The sequence below is a fragment of the Theropithecus gelada genome, chromosome 17, assembly GCF_003255815.1.
Source record: "Theropithecus gelada isolate Dixy chromosome 17, Tgel_1.0, whole genome shotgun sequence".
Lineage (NCBI taxonomy): Eukaryota > Metazoa > Chordata > Mammalia > Primates > Cercopithecidae > Theropithecus > Theropithecus gelada.
This window is the reverse complement of record NC_037685.1, coordinates 63950237-63971243: the sequence shown is the minus strand read 5'-3', so window position 1 is coordinate 63971243 and position 21007 is coordinate 63950237. Positions and strand designations below refer to the sequence as shown.

Here is a 21007-nt window from a genome sequence, read left to right as displayed (position 1 = left end):
ACATAATAAAAATAAGAGCTGCCATTTATGAAGTACCCACTATGTGTCAAGCATTGTAATAGGTGCTTTATTTATAATTAAAGCCCTCTTCTCTCACATGATTGGGACAGATAGCTGGTTAGTTCATTGAAAAAATTGTTTAAAGAATTATTATGAAATGATACATGCTTTAAACATTTTATTTGAACTTAAAATAAATGTTTTTATGTGTATTCAGCAATTTTTATGTATAATTTTGTTCAGTGCAGTTTAACTTTTTTCATGCATAAACCACATCTGTAGTGTGTAGTCAGGAATTTCTAGTTTCTGTTGATATAAATTGGAAGTAGAACCCAAAGAAATATTCAAAGCAATATGAGTGCATAATCATAGGTCTTTATTATTTTTAACCAAATTTCATAGTTATCCTGCCTATTTAACAGTTGTTTAACACTTCATGTTTAGTGAGACAAACTATATAATTATAGTAAAAATTATTATTGGCATAAACAGACTTGGGAATAAACCCATCTGACTCTTTATAAATATACAGTTCTAAACAGTGACAGCAAAAGCATTCAGTTACACTGGAGAGCAGCCATCTAGCTGGGAGCATTTAGTGTGAGTCGTTAATATCTGTCCTTATTGTACAGAGGCAATGGAGAGAATCAATTGATCTGCTCTATCAGTTGAGTAGAGGTTATTTAAGAGTATCTATATTAGTAGTCCTTACAACAGCTTTGCAAGGAGGGGTATTTTCCTCGTTTTAGAAAGACATGATTTGCCCAAGATCCCACTGCTAGCTGAGGGATCCCACTGCTAGCTAAGGCCTGGACTTGGCTATTACTGAAACAGGACCAGGACCTGGCCTCAGTTATTTCAACTGGTCATTCCACAAAGCCATGAGACCTTTTATAATCTGCATGTGATTTAATCTCAGATTTACTTCATTTATTGCCCATTATCATAAATTAGTATCTAGGATTCTGCATTGGGAAATGTTTTCTTCTGGCCCCCTTAATTATTTTTTTTTCCATGAAGGTTATTACTCACCATGGTTTCCAACCTCCCTTCCTGCTTTCTTCAGCTTTATCTGGATGCTCTCTCACCTTTGTCATCCGGTCACAGTTCACTTGGTTAGGTTAGCTTGTACCTGAACAAACACTTTCTAATTCTTGAGAGGTACACTCCATTGCTACCTAGCAGCTTGGATTCTAAGCTATCATCTAGAAAGCAAAATCTTACTCATCATAGATATGTTACCATTTGTTCATTTCTTAATTTCTTCGTTCTTTTCAAAGCTACATCCTGTGCCTCTAACTCTTTTGATTTCCTCTCCATGACTAACTTTTATTTAGTGATTTTTTTTCTTCTAATGGTGCCATTCATTCCTAAATGAATCAGCACCAGTGAGATCACATTTAATGATCCTTGACACAGCTTTGATGAGATTCTCACACTTTCTAGATAGATGTTTCTAAAGAAAATGCATCTACTGATTAGCCACATTCAAGCAGAAGTTATCACCACCACCATCACTACCAAGTCTCTTATTTCCCAGGAGATTCACAAGTCACTGTTATTGGTTTGTGTTTCCTTTCCAGAAAGCCATGGCCACTGTTTCTGAAATAAGGACGGTAGCTATACAGAGCTCCAGTGGTGCAGAACTGGTATATGTCTCTGGCACTTCATTGTAGAGTCAGTCTGAGGATTTTCATACCTCTTGGCATTCTGTTGTATTTTCAGTTGGAATTCTAATCCTTAGAGATTTCTTTGATTAACTCTTAGCAAACTGCCTTAATAAACTGCCTGATCTCCCAGACTCCAATAGTTTACTTTTTAAACCACCGTATTCTTTCATGGTCCAGTGTTTACTTCTCTGGGTTGTTAGCATTAGCAACCATAGCGGGTTGTTAGCATTAGCAGGTCCTTCCCTAGAAAGCAGACTCAGGAGAAAAAAACAACAAAAAAAGACATTAGCAGGGTCCCTAGTATCCTGTTCCTAAACAGCTGATTGTAATCTGCTTAGAAAGCAAAGGAACTCTTGGGGAGTATTAGAGAAGCCCTCTTCTTTTTCACTTTCTGACCTCTTTTTTAAGGACAGATTAGCCTACTCTGAGCTGGACTTTGAGGGAACTGATTTACCAACCCTCTCTCCAAACCCATCTCTCGCAGACTTTTATGTTGCAGTAAGTAACCACTTCATCCCTCTAATTAGGCCAATCTCCTGGTACTCATACTTGATTCTTATCTTTTTCCTCATACCCTGTATCTGATTTGTTTTCAAATCTTGCTTATTTTTCCTTCAAAACAGTATCCAGAATGTGATCCCTTCTCACTGCCTCCACCCCATGAGTGAATTAGCTCCAGGAGGAGGCACGTGTGCCCATCTGTTGATTTCAGTTATGGGCCATCTAGCCTGGCTTTTCCATTGCTCATATGGAGCCTTGACCTGAGGGCAGATTAGGGAGAGAGGCTCCTTCATGGTTGGTTCTACCTGATTCCAATGAAAGTCCTAGTTGCAGTCCAAGGTACAATGTCAGTTATGAAATTCATCCTGCAGACTAGTTTGTCATTCTGAAAACAAACTCCCCTGTCTTTACTCAAATGTGAACCATTCTGTTTCAGGGCAAGGAGAAAAGAAAACAAATAGAGTTTGTTGTTGCATTATTCATTTGATTACATGGTAATATGCTAAGGATATAAGAGACTCACTGCAGCACTGGTGATTCTATGGAGCTTAATGCACTTAATGTGTGGTCACTGTCCCTCAGAACAGCTCTCTACTGTACAAAGAAAGAGAGCCCTAATATAGGGAAATGCAGTTACTGAAATATGGCTCACCACCAAAATGTCTATAGTTCCGTATACCATCAGAAAGACTAAGGTCTACAACTGTACTTGGAAAACTGGCTTTAAAAAAAAGATGTTACCTTTATGTATTGGGACTGTTTAATTGCTTTACATGTACCAACTCACTTAATCTTCAAAACTATATCAAGTAAGGGCAAAGGCTAGACTTAACCCCATTTTACAAAGACAACTGATATACAGAGAAGCTGAAGAATGTGCTCAGGGTCACGTGGCTAGTGGCAGGTTCAGACCTAGTTTGATTCGCTCTAAAGTCCACACTCTTTAACCATTATGCAACACTGCCTCTTGATTTAAAAAGAAAATTGTACAAAACATTTCCTTCTCTCTTTTCTTCCTCCTCTCATTTTCAAACGCTCACATGTGCATAAACAGAAGATACTCAGCTGGCAAGGGTTGAGTCCTTTTCATGACAGCAGTTCTTGGGCCTTGACTCCTATTATCACTAACTTGTATCTTGAGACTTTTCTCCTGTTGCCTCTCCTTTCTCTGGATCAAATCAAACAAGAAACAACAGGAAGTGAGAGGAGATACTGGAGGCTGGTCTCGAACTCCTGACCTCAGGTGATCACCCACCTCAGCTTCCCAAAGTCCTGGATTACAGGCGTGAGCCACGTGCCTGGCCTCTAGATATGTTGAGATACACAAATACTTACTAACGTTTTATAATTGCCTATAGTATGCAGTGTAGTAACAGGCTGTACAGTTTTTCAGCCTAGGAGCAATAGGCTATATAATATAGCCTGGGTGTGGTGTAGACTACATCACATAGATTTGTATAAGTACACTGTGATGTTCACACAGTGATAAAATTGCCTAACGATGCATTTCTCAGAAAATATCCCTGTTAATACATGCTTATATATGAACTATTTCCTTTAAGGAAAATATTAGGTTTTTTAAAAGTTATTTCTGAAATGATTGTATGCATATTTGCTTTAACTTTCTCAAAGTGTACTCATTTTTAATGTATAGGATTAAAGTATCTCTTTTTAAAAAAAGTGATTTTAAATATAATATAAAGTATGGCCAGCGTGGTAGCACTTGCCTGTAATCCCAGCACTTTGGGAGGCTGAGGCGGGCGGATCACCTGAGGTCAGGAGCCTGGCCAACATAGTGAAACCCTGTCTCTACTAAAAAATTAACCGAGCGTGTTGGTGGGCACCTGTAATGCCAGCTACTTGCGAGGATGAGGCAGGAGAATCACTTGAACCCGGGAGGTGGAGGTTGCAGTGAGCCAAGATCGCACCACTGCACTCCAGCCTGGACGATAAAACGAGACTCCGTCTCAAAAAACAAACAAACAAAAAGTACATGCACACTTGAGATTCCCTTGTACTAAAGGTTTTTAAATCTGCACATGAAGAGTATGATGTTATAGTTTGCTTATGTTATACATGTAATTAAGTCATACATTTTCTTAATTCTTTGATATTTCAGAGGAAGAGTTTTGAAGAAAACTGGGCATAGGCTCAGCAAAGCCAAACAGAAGAGGAACAGAAAAAGAAACAAAAAGCAGAACAGTCAGAATAAAATCATGGAGGAAAACTCATTAGAATTCTTGAGTGATCTTACACCAGGAGATCAGGACCCATCTCAGAGTGAAGAGGAAGACATTGCAAAGACCAGAAGAGAATCAGAATATCCTTTCACTGGTGGTCTACAAAATGAAGTCAGAGATTTTGTGACTGGGTATAAAGAAAAAAGATGGAAAAATAAAGATCCTAAACACAGTTTCCAAAACGTTATGTCTATAGTTGAATTGGACAACACACCAAAGAATTACCTCTCTAAGGAAGGTGATAACTTGTTTGTAAGTTTGTCACTGATGCCAGATGAAACCTCTGTTACTAGTCCAATAGTGACTCAGAACCTTTCCTGTGTAACAACTGATGACTGCTCTGGCATGAAGGTAGAAAAGCATATTAGAGATAGGCATACCATAGCGTTAGACACCCAGAACCTTGCTGCGGAAACTTCATGCTCATTTATGAAGAAGAGAGAAATAGTAGATAAAAGTCTCCCACGTGAACCCGTTCTGTGCCATCAACGTGGAATCAGAGTGTCAGATAAAGGTTTAAGAGAGGAACAAGTGTATGCAATTAAAATCAGTCACTGGGTTTTTTTCACAACCAGTTTATCTGATGAAGATTTACAGCTGGGCTCTGACAGACAGCCCTATTTTGGTAGCTGGCCTGCAGGACCTCATAAGTTTATATGTGAACCAAAGAAAGATAGAGCACATAAGTTGACTGGTCCTGACAGCAGAGGGCAATGGATTCAATTGATCTTCACTTCGGTGGCAGCATCCGGACCAGGAAGCAGTCCAGAAATATTGAGAGACAAACTACTGATAGGAAATGAAGATTTTTCACCTCCACCTGAAACTATAGATTCATTCATAGAAACAAACCTCTTCAGAAGCTGCTTACCTCAACTGGATATACCAAAGAATGCTTTACAATCAACAAAAAATAAGAAAAGGATTTTCAATTTGGTACCAAATTTTAACTTATTAGGACAGAGTCATATCAGTGTAAAAGACAGGGAGAAATGTGACCTGTTAACAAAAAACCATGGACTAAAAATTACTTTGGGAGAAGAAAAAGATAGAATTTCAGAAAGAAACAGTGAAGAGGAGAATAAGCAAAAACTTATGACCTTTGATCATCATCCATTGTGGTTTTACCTTGATATTATCAAAGCTCCCCCTTTAAATATTGGTGGACAGCGTTATTCTCATTGCCTGTCATTTAACAGACTAAGGTGCTCTGCATCTTTATACAAAAATTATATTCCTTCTTTTGTGCTGCATAATATGTCTAGTATTTGGAAGGCATCTTTTACAAACAAGAAACTGTTTTTGACTTTCGAATCTCAGACAAGAGTAGGTAATAAACTAAATGATGCAGGGTTTATTTCCCCAGAAATTTTACATAGTCATCCTGACACTTCGTGCTCTTTGGGAATCAGTTCTGATTTTCACTTTTTAAATGAAAGATTTGATGGAAAGCTGAAAAGATGGGAAGAACCTAAGCAATTACCAGCTGAGGACAACCAAGACTTAACAAGCACTCACTGTAGTTCCCTTGGGCTACCATTATCACAAGGGTTTGCCTTGCAACTAGTAAAGCTTTTTGGATCTCCAGGCGTTCCAATGGGTAAGTTGTTTTCTTTTGCTAAAAGTAAAAGATCCAGTTTAACATATGTAAGCAATTTTAGAGGTGTTTCTACCTGGTGGTTAGTGATCTCATGCAGCTTATTAATCTCGTGGTGCTTTTCAGCAGTGAGTGAGGACCCGTAGCAAACGGTGCTTGATCTTCAAAGTCCCCACCTTTTGCTGTCGGTAGTCTTCATGTCTCCTTCAATGTCTTTGAGAACGTAGAATACTTGGGCTCTCAATTTCAATAGATACTGGGAAGAATGGAGGATGAAGCAGGCAAAAAGGGATTATGTAATCCAGTAGAGATAGGCTGCTTTATTAATTTATTAATTTATTTATGAGATGGAGTGTCACTCTGTCACCCAAGCTGGAATGCGGTGGCGCAATCTTGGCTCACTGCAAGCTCTGCCTCCCGGGTTCACGCCATTCTCCTGGCTTAGCCTCCCAAGTAGCTGGGACTACAGGGGCCGGCCACCATGCCCGGCTAATTTTTTAATACTTATAGTAGAGATGGTGTTTCACCGTGTGAGCCAGGATGGTCTCGATCTCCTGACCCCGTGATTCGCCCGCCTCGGCCTCCCAAAGTGCTAGGATTACAGGCATGAGCCACTGCGCCCAGCCAGAGATAGGCTGCTTTAAAAAAAAAAAAAAAGAAAAGAAAGAAAACCTTTCTACTTTCTTTCTTTCTGTTTTTGAGGCGGAGTTTCGCTCTTGTTGCCTAAGCTGGAGTGCAATGGTGCAATCTCGGCTCACTGCAACCTCCACCTCCCAGGTTCAAGCAATTCTCCTGCCTCAGCCTCCTGAGTAGCTGGGATTACAGGCGCCCGCCACCACGCCCAGCTAATTTTTGTATTTTTAGTAGAGACGGGGTTTTACAATGTTGGCCAGGCTGGTCTGCAATTCCTGACCTCAGGTGATCCACCCACCTCAGCCTCCCAAAGTGCTGGGATTACAGGCCTGAACCACTGCTCCTGGCCGTAAAGAAACTTTCTACTTTCTGCGTTTATTTTGTTTAACACATGGCTCTTTCCTTTCTCATTCACAATTATGGCTCCCAAATACAACATTAGTAAATGGGAGATTGCAAAGATTACATGAAGGAAAGATATCTGAAATAGCTGAATTTACTTTTTAAAGGCAGTCTGTAAAGGATGCTGAAGGGATGAGGTGGAAGTCTGACTAGTTGACTTAAAAGGTTCCTTCAGGCTCTTAAGGTTGTTATTTTGGGGCTGGGTGTGGTGGCTCATACCTGTAATCCTAGCATTTTTGGAGGCCGAGGCGGGATGATCACTTGAGGTCAGGAGTTTGAGACCAGTCTGGCTAACATGGTAAAAACATGCTCTACTAAAAATACAAAAACTAGCTGGGCATGCTGGCATGTGCCTGTAATCCTAGCTACTTAGGAGGCTGAGGCAGGAGAACCACTTGAACCTGGGAGGCAGAGGTCACAATGAGCAGAGATCACACCACTGCAATCCAGCCTGGGCGACAGAGTGAGACTCCATGTCAAAAAAAAAAAAAATTGTTATTTTTGGAAATGAAAAAAATCTACATGTGAATAAAACAAGCAAAAATATGATTTTTTAATATTCCACCTAAATTTCTTTTTGGGCCAGCCACAGTGGCTCACGCCTGTAATCCCAGCACTTTGGGAAGCTGAGACGGGTGGATCACCTAAGGTCAGGAGTTCGAGACCAGCCTGGCCAACATGGTGAAACCCCATCTCTACTAAAAATACAAAAATTAGCCAGGAATTGTGGCATGTGCCTATAAACCTAGTTACTCAGGAGGCTGAGGCAGGATAATTGCTTGAATCTGGGAGACGGAGGTTACAGTGAGCTGAGATCGCACCACTGTACTCCAGCCTGGGCAATAGAGTAAGACTGTTTCAAAAAAAAAAAATCTGTCTTCAATCATGAGCATATTTAAGATAATGTCTTTATGATATTTATCCCAACTTTTCCTTATCTGTAACTCAATAGCTGATACTTTCTAGTGCTCTTCCTTGGGGACAGAAGCTGTAAGACTCAAGAGGCCAAAGCTCCGATTTTTGTAGTTCTCCTGTATCTTCTGTTGTTCTATACTTCTCAGGATTCCTTGGGGACCTGTTCCATCTCAAAGCTTGTCACCCTGAGTTTTTTTACTTGGCTCCTAAGCTTCTGATGCTCCAGATAAATTTGGTCTCGCAGCTGAGACCAAAGATTGACTAAGTCCTAGGGCCAAGGAGTCATAATTATCAACCTGCTCTTGGGGCTCTGGCATCATATTTATCATATTTGTAAACTTTGTGAATAATTACATCTTGACTATTTGCTGTAATTTTTCTTTTTCCTCTTTTTTCTCTTTTTTTTTTTTTTTTTTTTTTTTTGAGACGGACGCTGTGCCGCCCAGGCTAGAGTGCAGTGGTGAGATCTTGGCTCAGTGCAACCTCTGCCTCCCAGGTTCAAGCGATTCTCCTACCTCAGCCTTCCAACTAAGTGGGAGTACAGGCGCCTGCCACCGCACCCAGCTAATTTTTTTTTTCTTTTTGTATTCTTAATAGAGATGGGGTTTCACCATCTTGGCCAGGCTGGTCTCCAACGCCTGACCTTGTGATCCACCCATCTTGGCCTCCCAAAGTGCTGGGATTACAGGTGTGAGCCACCTCACCCAGCCTATGTGCTGTAATTTTTCTACCCACCTACATACACCAAAGAAACATACCAATTTTTTCAAAGTAAATGCATTTGCTTTGGGGAGCTCTAAGTGATAACTGAAGATGTTTTAGATCTGGGATCTTAGTCAAGGTCCGTATTCTGAAATTGTATGTAAAATTTTGGGGGTTATTTTGTGCCATTTTTTGGGGGGAGGTCCGTAGATTTTATCAGGTCCTCAGAGGGGTCTATGATGCAAAAAGATTAACAATCACTGCTTTAGAGAGGCACCAGAATGCATGAAGACACTATTGTGAAAAGATTCTATGCCTCCTCTTACCTTGAATGCACGATATCATCATAATCAACAATGATCAAGCATCCGCTAATTAAACTTCTGAAAGCTTTTTAAAGGAAATAGACCTCATTCATCAAATAGCTTACCTTCTAAATGGGGAGACAAGACTAACATAAAACAAAATTACTGCACATAGAAAATATAAATGATAAGCTTATGAATATTTTATGAGTGACATTAGTAGTGCTAAAAGGATTGTAGAAGAGAATTTGAGGTTATCGTTTTGTCTGGAATGCCTTCCATGTGGCAGTGCATCATAAGTACTGTTTATACAAGGGAGAAAGAATGTATCTCAAAAGAAAAGCAGAGGGAAAGAATTTCATATTTGGAAATGGCATGTGCTTGAAAGGGATAAAGAGGAAACCATAAATAGAGGCTATGAAGCAATTTGTTTGGCTAGATTGGATGGGCCAAGCTCATGGTCAGTGGCCTTGTAAATAAGGCAAGAATGCAAATATATCCTAGTATTAGAGTCTGGTTAGTGTTTACTAATTGAGATCTGAGACAAACTCCAGCTTTAGACATCACCGAAATATCTTTAAAACTAGACTGTTAACGGTATGGTGGTTAGATAACAGGTTTGCATGTCTTCACAGTTAGGGTAAAAATCTGTGTGACATCAGAGATGAGATTAGTTCTTTCTTTTTTTCACAGAATCCTTGTTGCCTGATGACTATGTGGTTCCTCTTGACTGGAAGACACTAAAGATGATCTATTTGCAATGGAAGATGTCAGTGGAGGTATATACGTGTGCGTGTGTGTGTGTATATATATATATATATTTTTTTTTTTTTTGAGATGGAGTTTCGCTCGTTGCCCAGGCTGTAGTGCAATGGCGCGATCTGTGCTCACCACAACCTCTGCCTCCTGGATTCAAGTGATTCTCCTGCCTCAGCCTCTCTAGTAGCTGGGATTACAGGCATGTGCCACCATACCCAGATAAGTTTTTGTATTTTTAGTAGACACGGGGTTTCTCCATGTTGGTCAGGCTGGTCTCAAACTCCTGACCTCAGGTGATTCTCTTGGCTTGGCCTCCCAAAGTACTGGCATTACAGGCATGAACCACCACACCTGGCCAGTGGAGGTATATTTTTATGGCTTTCAAATAGAAACTGCTATTCTATTCTCTACTTCTATGAGATTAACTTTTTAGATTTCACATGAGTGAAATCATGCAGTGTATATTTTTCTGTGTCTGGCTTATTTCAATTAACATAATTTCTTCTAGGTTCATCCATGTTGTTGCAAATGACAGAATTTCCTTCTTTTTTATGGCTGAATATTATTCCATTGTACAAGCTATGGTGTTCATTGCACAGCAGGGAGGGTGACTATAGTTAACTATAGTTAACAATAATGCATTCTATATTTCAAAATAACTAGAGGAGAGGATTTTGAATGTTCTGACTACAAAGAAATAATAAATATTTGAAGTCATATATATGCTGATTACCATGATTTGATCATTATACAATGTGCACATGTATCAAAACACATTGTGCTCATAAATATGTACAATTATTTTGTGTCAATAAAATTTTTAAAATTATGGAATAAAAAATAAAATTTATCAAACTTGAGAGAAGTGCTAGATACCTTAAATTAGAAAAAGAATATATATGGATGGGGATGAGTGGATAATATAGGCATGTTTCCTTTCAATTAGTCCCAAAGAGAAAGTTGCATGTAATTCCCTAACTTTGTGGAAGAATATACAGGTATAAGGACTCACTGGGGATGACTAAGGCACCCACTGTAGGAGAGTCCTTTATTCTTCATTGTATCTTTTCTCCTGTCCAGCCCTCAGTCTTATCCGTTATGATAGAGTAACAGCTACCAATTAGATTTGTAGTTACTTGACTTGGAAGCACCTTCCTATTGTGATCTGTGGTCCACAGTGACAGACATGACTATTCTGAGGGCTGTTCATTTTCCAGGTAGCTGGAGGAGGACTGGCTTGGAGGGTTAGAAGGATGACAGAGAAACTGGAAAAGCCAGTATTTCACCTAACCTAGTGGGGGTGCCTGGAGTTCTGTTCACATTAGTTGGTTATTATTTAAATGTGTCCAGAGGCAATGCTAATGGGTGCATTTTGAAATGAATAGTAAAATCAAAATTTAGTGAATCATTACAGAATAGTTCAGGACAGTAGGTATTTTTTAACTGTTCTCATAAACACTGTTATGGGAAAAGTAGACTCATTTTGTCCATTTAGTAAAACCAAATACATTTTTTCTCAACTTCTTGTTTCTCCTTTTTCCCCATGGAGACTTTATTGCTACTTAAAACACACATACACACACACACAGAACAATATTTTAAGTGTTTAAATTGACATTTGTGGCCAGGCGTGGTGGCGCATGCCGATAATCCCAGCATTTTGGGAGGCCAAATTGGGTGGATCGCTTGAGGTCAGGAGTTCGAGACCAGCCTGGCCAGCAGAGTGAAATCCTGTCTCTACTAAAAACAAAAATATTAGCTGTGTGTGATGGCACTTGTCTGTAATCACAGCTACTTGGGAGGCTGAGGCAGGAGAATCACTTGAACCCAGGAGGCGAAGGTTGCAGTGAGCCAACATTGTGCCACTGCACTCCATCCTGAGCGACAGAGCAAAACTCTGTCTCAAAATAAATAAGTAAATAAATAGATATTTATGGTTATTATATTTCTTTCTTTTTTTTTTTTGAGACAGTCTCACTCTCTCACCCAGGCTGGAGTGCAGTGGCATGATGTCAGCCGAATACAACCTCTGACTCCCAGGTTCAGGAGATTCTCCTGCCTCAGCCTCCCAAGAAGCTGGGACTACAGGCATGCGCCACCACACCCACCTAATTTTTGTATTTTTAGTAGAGACGGGGTTTTGCTCTGTTGGCCAGGCTGTTCTCAAACTCCTGCCCTCAGGTGATCCACCCACCTCGGCCTCCAAAGTGCTGAGATTGAGCCACTGTTATATTTCTTCTGTCATTTTAGGAGTGTCCCTACATGAGTAAAATGACAGTGCAAACTTAACTCCAATGCCAAATATTAATATTTTATGTATTTTACTAATATGTATTTTAATTATAATTTCTAGAAAAGACAGAAGAAGATGGTTGAAAAATGAAAATTCCTTGAACCGTAAGTATGACGTATTCTAGAGACCTCTGTTTGATCACAGAATAGTTAATGTTGACGTTATTTGGTTGTAATAGCTCATATGTATTATAGCACGACTGGAGAGTAAAATATAAAAAATGAAGTTTGTTACCATAGCAACCTTGTGTGCTTATTGTACATGTGATGTTTTTGTTTCCTTTAAGTGTAGATCTTTTCTGAAATACAACAAAGCTTAGATTGTTGCTCCCAAATTTATTTTCCCACTTTACTGGTTAGAACATATTTTACAGCGTTCTATCAATGCACAGTTTATGAGACATTTCCCCCCTTGGGTTGATACATGACGAGGGCTAGGAATTAGGGGTGTAGGTTCTATTTAAATATTAGGTTATCTAGGAAAAGAGGTAAAACATATAGACAAGCTCATGTTATATTTTGAACTTGTCATCAAGCTGACATTAAAATAAACACATAGCCATTTTTTTCAAATGCCTAAATTATGAAATAAACACAGCTGCTACGATTTCAGTGCATATATGTCTGCATCTGATAAGAATTGAATGCACTATGCACTTACTATATGGTTTTTTCATTTTAACTTATTTCTAAGAGTATCCTACTTTCCATTTCTCAACTAGAAATACATGTATACCCTGTAAAAATGTTTTTTGTTTGTTTTAACCCTGCTTCCCCTGAAAGAAGAGGAAGAAGAACTGAAGATTTGGGAGAGGAGTTTAGAAATTTGCAGGGGTCACTAGAAAAATGTGGGATAAATATGGTACAGGAGGAGATAAGAGCCTATGAGGAATTCCAGAGCAAGGAAGTGAAGACCTTCATTCAATTATTCAGCAAATGTGGCTTGGTGTGGTGGCTCACACCTATAATCCCAGCACTTTGGGAGGCTGAGGCAGGCAGATCACCTGACGTCAGGTGTTTGAGACCAGCCTAGCCAACATGGCAAAACCCCATTTCTACTAAAAATACAAAAATTAGCCGGGTGTGGTGGCAGGTGCTTGTAATCCTAGCTACTTGGGAGGCTAAGGCAAGAGAAATGCTTGAACCGGGGAGGCAGAGGTTGTGGTGAGCTGAGATCGCCCCACTGCACTGCAGCCTAGGCGACAGAGCGAGACTCTGCCTCAAAAAAAAAAAAAAAAAAAATGGTTTAGCAAATGTTTATGGAGCTGCCTCATGTCAGACACTGAAGATATAGCAGTAAAAACACCCCTGCCCTCGTGGAGTTTGTGTTGTAGGGATTAGAGTTGACGCCATAGCATGTTGGGCAAGGACTTGGCTGAGTGAGCCTCTAGCCTACCTCTGACTGAAGTTAGATTAGAGTGAGTGAAGTCCCCTAGATGGCCCCAACATAAGGAGACACCAGTACAAGCAGCATGCAACAAGCATGGATGTATTTTGCTGTGGCCAATTTCAGGAGTCTTTTCCATCTGCTAAAATCGGTAGCTTTGTGTCAGGGACACTTTTGCGACCATAATTTTGATTTTCATGTTGATCTCCCACATGTATTCTAAACCATCAGGACTTCTCACAGAGCATTCTGCCCTTTATTATTATTTTTTTTCTTTTTAGGGTATTTTATGAGTGCTGTAGCTATGTGCAGATTTTTTTACAATTTTACTGAGAAAGGGCATTCTGTTTTGTGTTTGGCATTAAGTACTGACTGACCAGTCTGTCTCAAGGGGTAAACAGAAATTTAGAACGAGGGAAATAGCAGGAGAATCTGGTTGGCTCTGGGAGCCACAAGTCAGTGCCCATTTACAAATATTCTCTCTGCTGGTTGCCAGGGTGTTTAACGTCATGGTACTCCTTTATGGCAGTGGGGCAGGGTGCTAGGAAGAGGATGGGTCCCCATCTTAAGGCTCCTCCTGTGTGTGACCCTAAGCAGAGGACCCTTCTCAGAGTGTCAGTTTCTTCATTTGTAAAATATTTATCTTTTAAATGAGGATTAAATGAAATAACTTTGCAAAGTTATTAAATGAAAAAACTGGCCAGGTGTGGTGGCTCAGGCCTGTAATCCTAGCACTTTGGGAGGCCGAGGTGGGTGGATTGCCTGAGCTCAGGAGTTAGAGACCAGCCCAGGCAACACAGTGAAACCCTGTCTCTACTAAAATACAAAAAAAAAAAAAAAAAAGAAATTAGCTGGGCGTGGTGGCATGACCTGTAATCCCAGCTACTCGGGAGGCTGAGGCAGGAGAACTGCTTGAACCCAGGAGGCGGAGGTTGCAGAGAGCCGAGATCGCACCGCTGCATTCCAGCCTGGGTGACAGAGCAAGATCTCCATCTCTACAAAAAAAAAAAAACAACAAAAAACAAAAAACTGTGCAAAGTATGGGGCCTAATGCCTGAAAAATATTAGACTCTTAATAAGAGTTAATTTCCTTCCCCTAAATACTGCCTTGGATTAAAGCATTGCCTTTCTTTTTCCCTCCCTCCCTTCCTTTCTTTTTTGAGATGGGGTCTCACTCTTGTTGCCCAGGCTGGAGTGCAGTGGTGCAATCTCGGCTCACTGCAACCTCTGCCTTCCTGGGTTCAAGCGATTCTCTGCCTCGGCCTCCCGAGTTGCTGGGATTTCAGGCGCCTGCCACCATGCCCAGCTAATTTTTTTTGTATTTTTAGTAGAGACGGGGTTTCATCATGTTGGTTAGGCTGGTCTCAAACTCTTGACCTCGTGATTTTCCTGCCTTGGCCTCCTAAAGTGCTGGGATTACAGGCATGAGCTACCGTGCCCAGCCTTTATTATTATTACTATTATTACTGTTGTTGTTGTTGTTGTTGTTTTTGAGATGGAGTCTTGCTCTGTAGCCCAGGCTGGAGTACAGTGGCTCACTGCAACCTCCACCTCCCAGGTTCAAGCGATTTTCCTATCTCAGCCCCCTGAGCAGCTGGGATTATGGCCCGCCACCATACCCAGCTAATTTTTGTATTTTTATTATTTTAGAGACAGGGTTTTGCCATGTTGGCCAGGCTGGTCTTGAACCCCTGACCTCAAGTGATCTGCCCACCTCAGCCTCCCAAAAAGGTGGGATTACAGGCATGAGCCACCATGCCCGGCCAAAACATTGCCTTTGAAATGCTCTCTGGCAAAATAGAAATTGTGTTCTTTAGGAGAGGAACATATTGGCCCAGTAAACATGTTAACACATTTGCATGAATTAGTACATTTGTTTTTAATTTTTTGTAATGTACATAGCTGGATCCTCAGGGAATGGGATCTAGAACAAGTTTCAGCTGAAGGACAGGGAGTTGGGAAATGTCAGGGAACAGGATCTTGAATGAGGCAGGACTAAGCAGTGTGGACTATAGGGACAGTTGTGAAGTCCTGGATGCCAGGGGAGTGGCATAGCTCAGGAAGTAAAGACTGGGAACCTGAAAACAAACTCTGTTCATGTCACATGTTTTCTGGTCTTGTCTGGGCTTGTGTTTGCTTGTAGTTGACTTCTGCTGTCTTCATGGTACTGCTGAAGATCGTGATCATGGAGAAAAGTCAGAGTGCCCAGTGCCAACCCAAGGGATTCTTTCCAGAGACATACCCGTTGGATACCAAAATTAGTTTGGATAATCTGTCCAACCATTCTCGATAAGTTATCTGAATAATAAAAAAAACTCAACAGAGGAGGTAACAATTTAAACATTTTATTGTCTAATTTGTAGATGTTTACCATACTTTATAATTTGATAGAAGAAAATAAGGCACAGAAAACTTGAGTACCTTATTTTAAAAACTGCATTAGGATTAAAAGGTTAGCCCCTATATCAAAGTATTGGTCTAGAAATGATCCCATTTCTAGAATTCTGAAATCTAAAAAGCTCTGAAAATCGAAAGTTATTTTTCCAAATGTATTCATTGTGGTAAAATACACAAATATAAAATTTACCATCTTAACTGCTTTTAAGTGTGTTATAAATACATTCGTGCTACCATCACTAGCATCCATCTCCAGAACTCTTTTCACCTTGCAAAACTGCAATTCTATATCCATTAAAAAATGACCCATTCCCGGCCGGGCGCGGTGGCTCAAGCCTGTAATCCCAGCATTTTGGGAGGCCGAGACGGGTGGATCACGAGGTCAGGAGATCGAGACCATCCTGGCTAACACGGTGAAACCCCCGTCTCTACTAAAAAATACAAAAAACTAGCCGGGCGAGGTGGCGGGCGCCTGTAGTCCCAGCTACTCGGGAGGCTGAGGCAGGAGAATGGCGGGAACCCGGGAGGCGGAGCTTGCAGTGAGCTGAGATCCGGCCACTGCACTCCAGCCTGGGCGACAGAGCGAGACTCCATCTCAAAAAAAAAAAAAAAAAAAAAAGGCCCATTCCCTCAGCCCCTGTTTCTGGTTTTTAAATAAGTTTGACATTAAAACTAAGTTCACAGCCAAACCTGACCCAAATACGAGCTGGGCACAGTGGCTCATGCCTGTAATCCCAGCACTTTGGGAGGCTGAGGCAGGAGGATCACTTGAGCCCAGGAGTTTGAGACCAGCCTGGGCAACATGGTGAAACCCAATCTTTACAAAAAATACAAAAATTAGCCAGGTGTGGTGGCACAGCCTGTAGCCCCACCTACTCAGGAGGCTGAGGCAGGGATGATTGCTTGAGCACGAGAGGCAGAGATTGTAGTGAGCCAAGAGAAAAAAAAAAACCTGACTCAAAAATGTAGGCAATTAATTTTACTCCTTATTTATCCCACTTGGAATGTATAAAGTATATTCATATATTTCATTGTAGACATATTAATGTGTTTACCGAGGTCTGCACCACACCCCACTGGGAATATAGGATAATATACAGTACTATTACCTTTAAACAACAAACACTTTCTGAATTCTGAAGTGTATCTGACCTCTAGAATTTTGGTTAGGGATTGTGGGACTTGTACTATACTACAAGTTATTAATATTATTTTTTATTCTGTTTTAGTTTAGTTGTACTTAATAAACTTAAAATATGAAAATTCATATTTACAAAATATAAATTAAGGAGTGACTACTCACTATTCAACATGTTGACGTCAACTTAATCTCCGTTTGCAGAAAGGGAGCCCGGGGTCTTATCTTACCCTACTTCTCCCAGATGTCTATCTAATCTTCTCAGAGGAGCAAACCTCTAGGCCTGGGGAGGGGCAGGCAACTGCTTAGGGTGTGGACATTCGTTTGTTAAACAGACTTTACACTGCCCTTCTGGTTTACAGCCCCGCCTCCAAACTTTCCAGTTTTGGAGATTTAGGGTTTATGCTGGGTAATTTGTGTTGTTTCTTGGCTGTCTATAAATCAGAGGATTTTTTTTTTTTTTTTTGGCCAAATCAATTAACACCTGGCCTTTTGCTCTCGTTTCCAAAATTTTGTTGCTGTGATCTCTCTCTCTTCTTTATGCTTAAAAGAAAAATAGTAACAAAACAACCACTCCGCTAAAAAAATAAAATAAGCCAAACTAACCCCCTTTACATTCTAGCAGGGTTTCAAAGAGGAAGGAGAAATTGAATACTTGTGTTTAATCCGTCATCTTTATTGGGAATTTAGTGCTGCACTTAAGATATCTCAGTGTTTTCCTTATGTTCATTTTGTAGTTTTCTGTTTATGTTTCTTCACTAAATTTGCTCTGTTGCCCAGGCTGGAGTGCAGTGGTGCAATCATAGCTCACTACACCTACTCAAGTGATCCTCCCATCTCAGCCTCCCCAGTCTGGGATCATAGATGTGTGCCACAATGCCTAATTTTTAACTTTTTAAAATAGAGATGGGGTTGTGATGGTTAATACAGAGTGTCAACTCGATTGGATTGAAGGATGCAAAGAATTGATCCTGGGTGTATCTGTGAGAGTGATACCAAAGGAGATTAACGTTTGAGTCAGTGGGCTGGGAAAGGCAGACCCATCTTTAATCTGAGTGGGCACAATCTAATTAGCTACCAGTGTGGCCAGAATATAAAATAGGCAGAAAAATGTGTAAAAGCTAGACTAGCTTAGCCTCCCAGCCTACATCTTTCTCCCACACTGGATGCTTCCCGCCCTTGAACATTGGACCCAAGTTCTTCAGTTTTGGGACTCAGACTGGCTTCCTTGCTCCTCAGCTTGCAGATGGCCTGTTGTGGGACCTTGTGATCGTTTGAGTTAAATACTACCTAATAAACTCCCTATCTATCTATCTATCTATCTATCTATCTATCTATCTATCTATCTATCTATCTATTTATCTATCTATCTATCCATCCATCTATCTATCCATCCATCCATCCATCCATCCATCCATCCTATCAGTTCTGTCTCTCTAGAGAACCCTGACTAATACAGTCATCTTGCTGTGTTGCCCTGGCAGGTCTCAGACTCCTGGCCTCAAGTGATCCTCCTGCCACAGCCTTCCAAGGTTCTGGGATTACAGACCTGAGGCACCATGCCCGGCCACTGATTGATTGCTAAGCATTCCAAGTCCAGGGTTATTTGGAGCTCTAGGTTTGAGGGTTATATTCCTGGTTTCCACTAGCTCTTCCTTCATACCTTCTTACTTTTCCACATCTTGTTAAACAGTGATAGTTACAGAAAAATTTCAATGTTTCTTCACTGCCAAAAACGGTGTTTATGGCCGGGCGCGGTGGCTCACGACTGTAATCCCAGGACTTTGGGAGGCCGAGGCGGGCAGATCACAAGGTCAGGAGATTGAGACCATCCTTGCTAACACGGTGAAACTTTGTCTCTACTAAAAATACAAAAAAATTAGCTGGGCGTGGTAGCTGGCACCTGTAGTCCTAGCTACTCAGGAGGCTAAGGCAGGAGAATGGCGTGAACCCAGGAGGTGGAGCTTGCAGTGAGCTGAGGTCGCACCACTGCACTCCACCCTGGGTGACAGAGCGAGACTCCATCTCAAAAAAACAAAACAAAACAAAAATAGTGTTTATAAGATTATTTTCTTTATGTCCATGATAGTATTGGTTTCTAGTGTAGCAAAGTGAGATCGTGCTGGCTCTGTTTATGTTACTCCTTTACATTATCACTATCTTGTTCAGCCATTTATTTTATTTAGAGGTGGAGTTTCACTCTTGTCCAGGCTGGAGTGCAATGGCATGATCTCGGCTCACCGCAACCTCTGCCTCCCGAGTTCAAGCAATTCTCCTGCCTCAGCCTCCTGAGTAGCTGGGATTACCGGCATGTGCCACCATGCCTGACTAATTTTGTATTTTTAGTAGAGACGGGGTTTCTCCATGTTGGTCAGGCTGGTCTGGAACTCCCGACCTCAGGTGATCAGCCTGCCTTGGCCTCCCAAAGTGCTGGGATTACAGGCACGAGCCACCGCACTCAGCCTGTTCAGCTTTAATTTTTAGTAAATCCCAAACTCAGGATTAGCTTTTAAGAAAATAGTTGAGGTTCATATACAATTATCAAGCACCTTCTGAATGTCAGGCCGATATTGTGGTACAGCCTGGGCTGACAAGGATAAATAAGACACTCTCCTTGCCCTCTCACTGCCTCTAGTGAGAGGAAACAGATACCCAAACAGTTTACTTTAAGCTGTGGTTTTGAGGAATACATTGGGGAAAATAAGAGTTTGTTGACTAGTTAAATGTCAACTAAAGAAAAGTGAAAGGAAAGTGTGTAGGATTGTCTCCAGGTACTGCTGACTCCCTCCCTGGGCTTCCCTGCATCTTTCAGTGTTCTGTTTACTTGTTGGTCATTCAATCATCCTCTCCTTTGCTAGATCCACTTGAGGGCACAGTCCTTAAATGCTGGTGTCCTCAGGACCCTTTCCTCAGCTGTCTGCTCTCTTCTCTATCTCCTTCTCATAGGAGCAAGGATTTCCAAAGCTCTGAGCTCAGCCCCCTCTCCTAAGGAGCACACTCATGTTTCCTGGCATGTTAGATAGCTCCATTTGCCACAAGCCCTGGGCTGAAACCCCCGCCCACAAAGCTGCGTGTCTTCCTGCGGCTACTGCCTGGGACCTCTTAACAAAGAGGGAAATGGAAGTGGATGGATACTTACGCAGCCCTGTCCAGTAGGAATACAATGCCAGCCATGCATGTAACTTAAACTTTCTAGTAGCCACAATAGAAGATAAAAATAAATGAAATTAATTCTCATAATCTATTAACCCAATATACCCAGCATACCATTTCAACATATAACCAATATAAAAAATTTTTAGTATTTCTGTTTTCATACCAAATCTTCAAAATTCAGTGTGTATTTTTAAAATTTTACTTTATGTTTTTTAGGATACAGGGTCTTGCTCTGTTGCCCAGGCTCAAGTACAGTGGTACCATCATAGCTCACTGCAGTCTCAAACTCCCTGGGTCAACTGATGCTCCCACTTCAGCCCCCTGAGGAGGTAGGACTACAGGCACACACCACCATACCTGGCTAATTTTTGAATTTTTGGTAGAGACAGGGTCTCACTATGTTGCCCAGGCTGGTCTCAAACTCCTGGTGATCCTCCTGCCTTGGCCTCCCAAAGTGCTGGGATTACGAGTGTGAGCCACTGCATCGGGCCCGGGCACAGCGTGTTTGCAGTAGCCACATTCCAAGTGCTCACTAGCCACATGTGACCAGTGGCCCCCATATTAGCCAGTGCAGGTTAAAATGAAAAAGGTAGCATGCGAGGCTGGGCAAAACATTCCTGTAAGAAGTATGATAGGATACAGAGATTGCGTCACTATTTTTGTGATTCATGTATATTTTCTGTTCCTTATGGGTTCCCTCCTAATATTTAGAGGTCTTTGAAATTCCATTGTTTCTTAGCAGTGCTGAGAAGAATGAAGAAAGTCTTCTTCTTCCGTACTGGGAATGGATTTTCAAGGGAGAGCAGCTCATCTCCCACTCCACCCTACCCCACCCCTAGAAATCCCAAGGGGAAAGGGAAATGCTCAGCACAGAGCCCCTCCCCACTTGGACAGTCCCTTCCTAAAAGCTAAC

At 41.2% G+C, this 21007-nt stretch overlaps 1 protein-coding gene across 3 annotated transcripts in view; it reads left to right on the top strand.

Moving 5' to 3' along the window:
- Positions 1-16039, top strand: part of N4BP2L2 (NEDD4 binding protein 2 like 2) — a 95786-nt gene extending 79747 nt beyond the window's left edge. For all 3 annotated transcript variants that reach the window (XM_025363965.1, XM_025363969.1, XM_025363966.1), the window contains exons 7-10: positions 4291-6011; positions 9659-9744; positions 12078-12121; positions 15547-16039. In XM_025363965.1, coding sequence (XP_025219750.1) covers positions 4291-6011; positions 9659-9744; positions 12078-12107 — 1837 coding nt within the window. In that variant the 3' untranslated portion in view covers positions 12108-12121; positions 15547-16039. The remainder of the gene's footprint in view (positions 1-4290; positions 6012-9658; positions 9745-12077; positions 12122-15546) is intronic.
- Positions 16040-21007: the final 4968 nt, after the last annotated feature.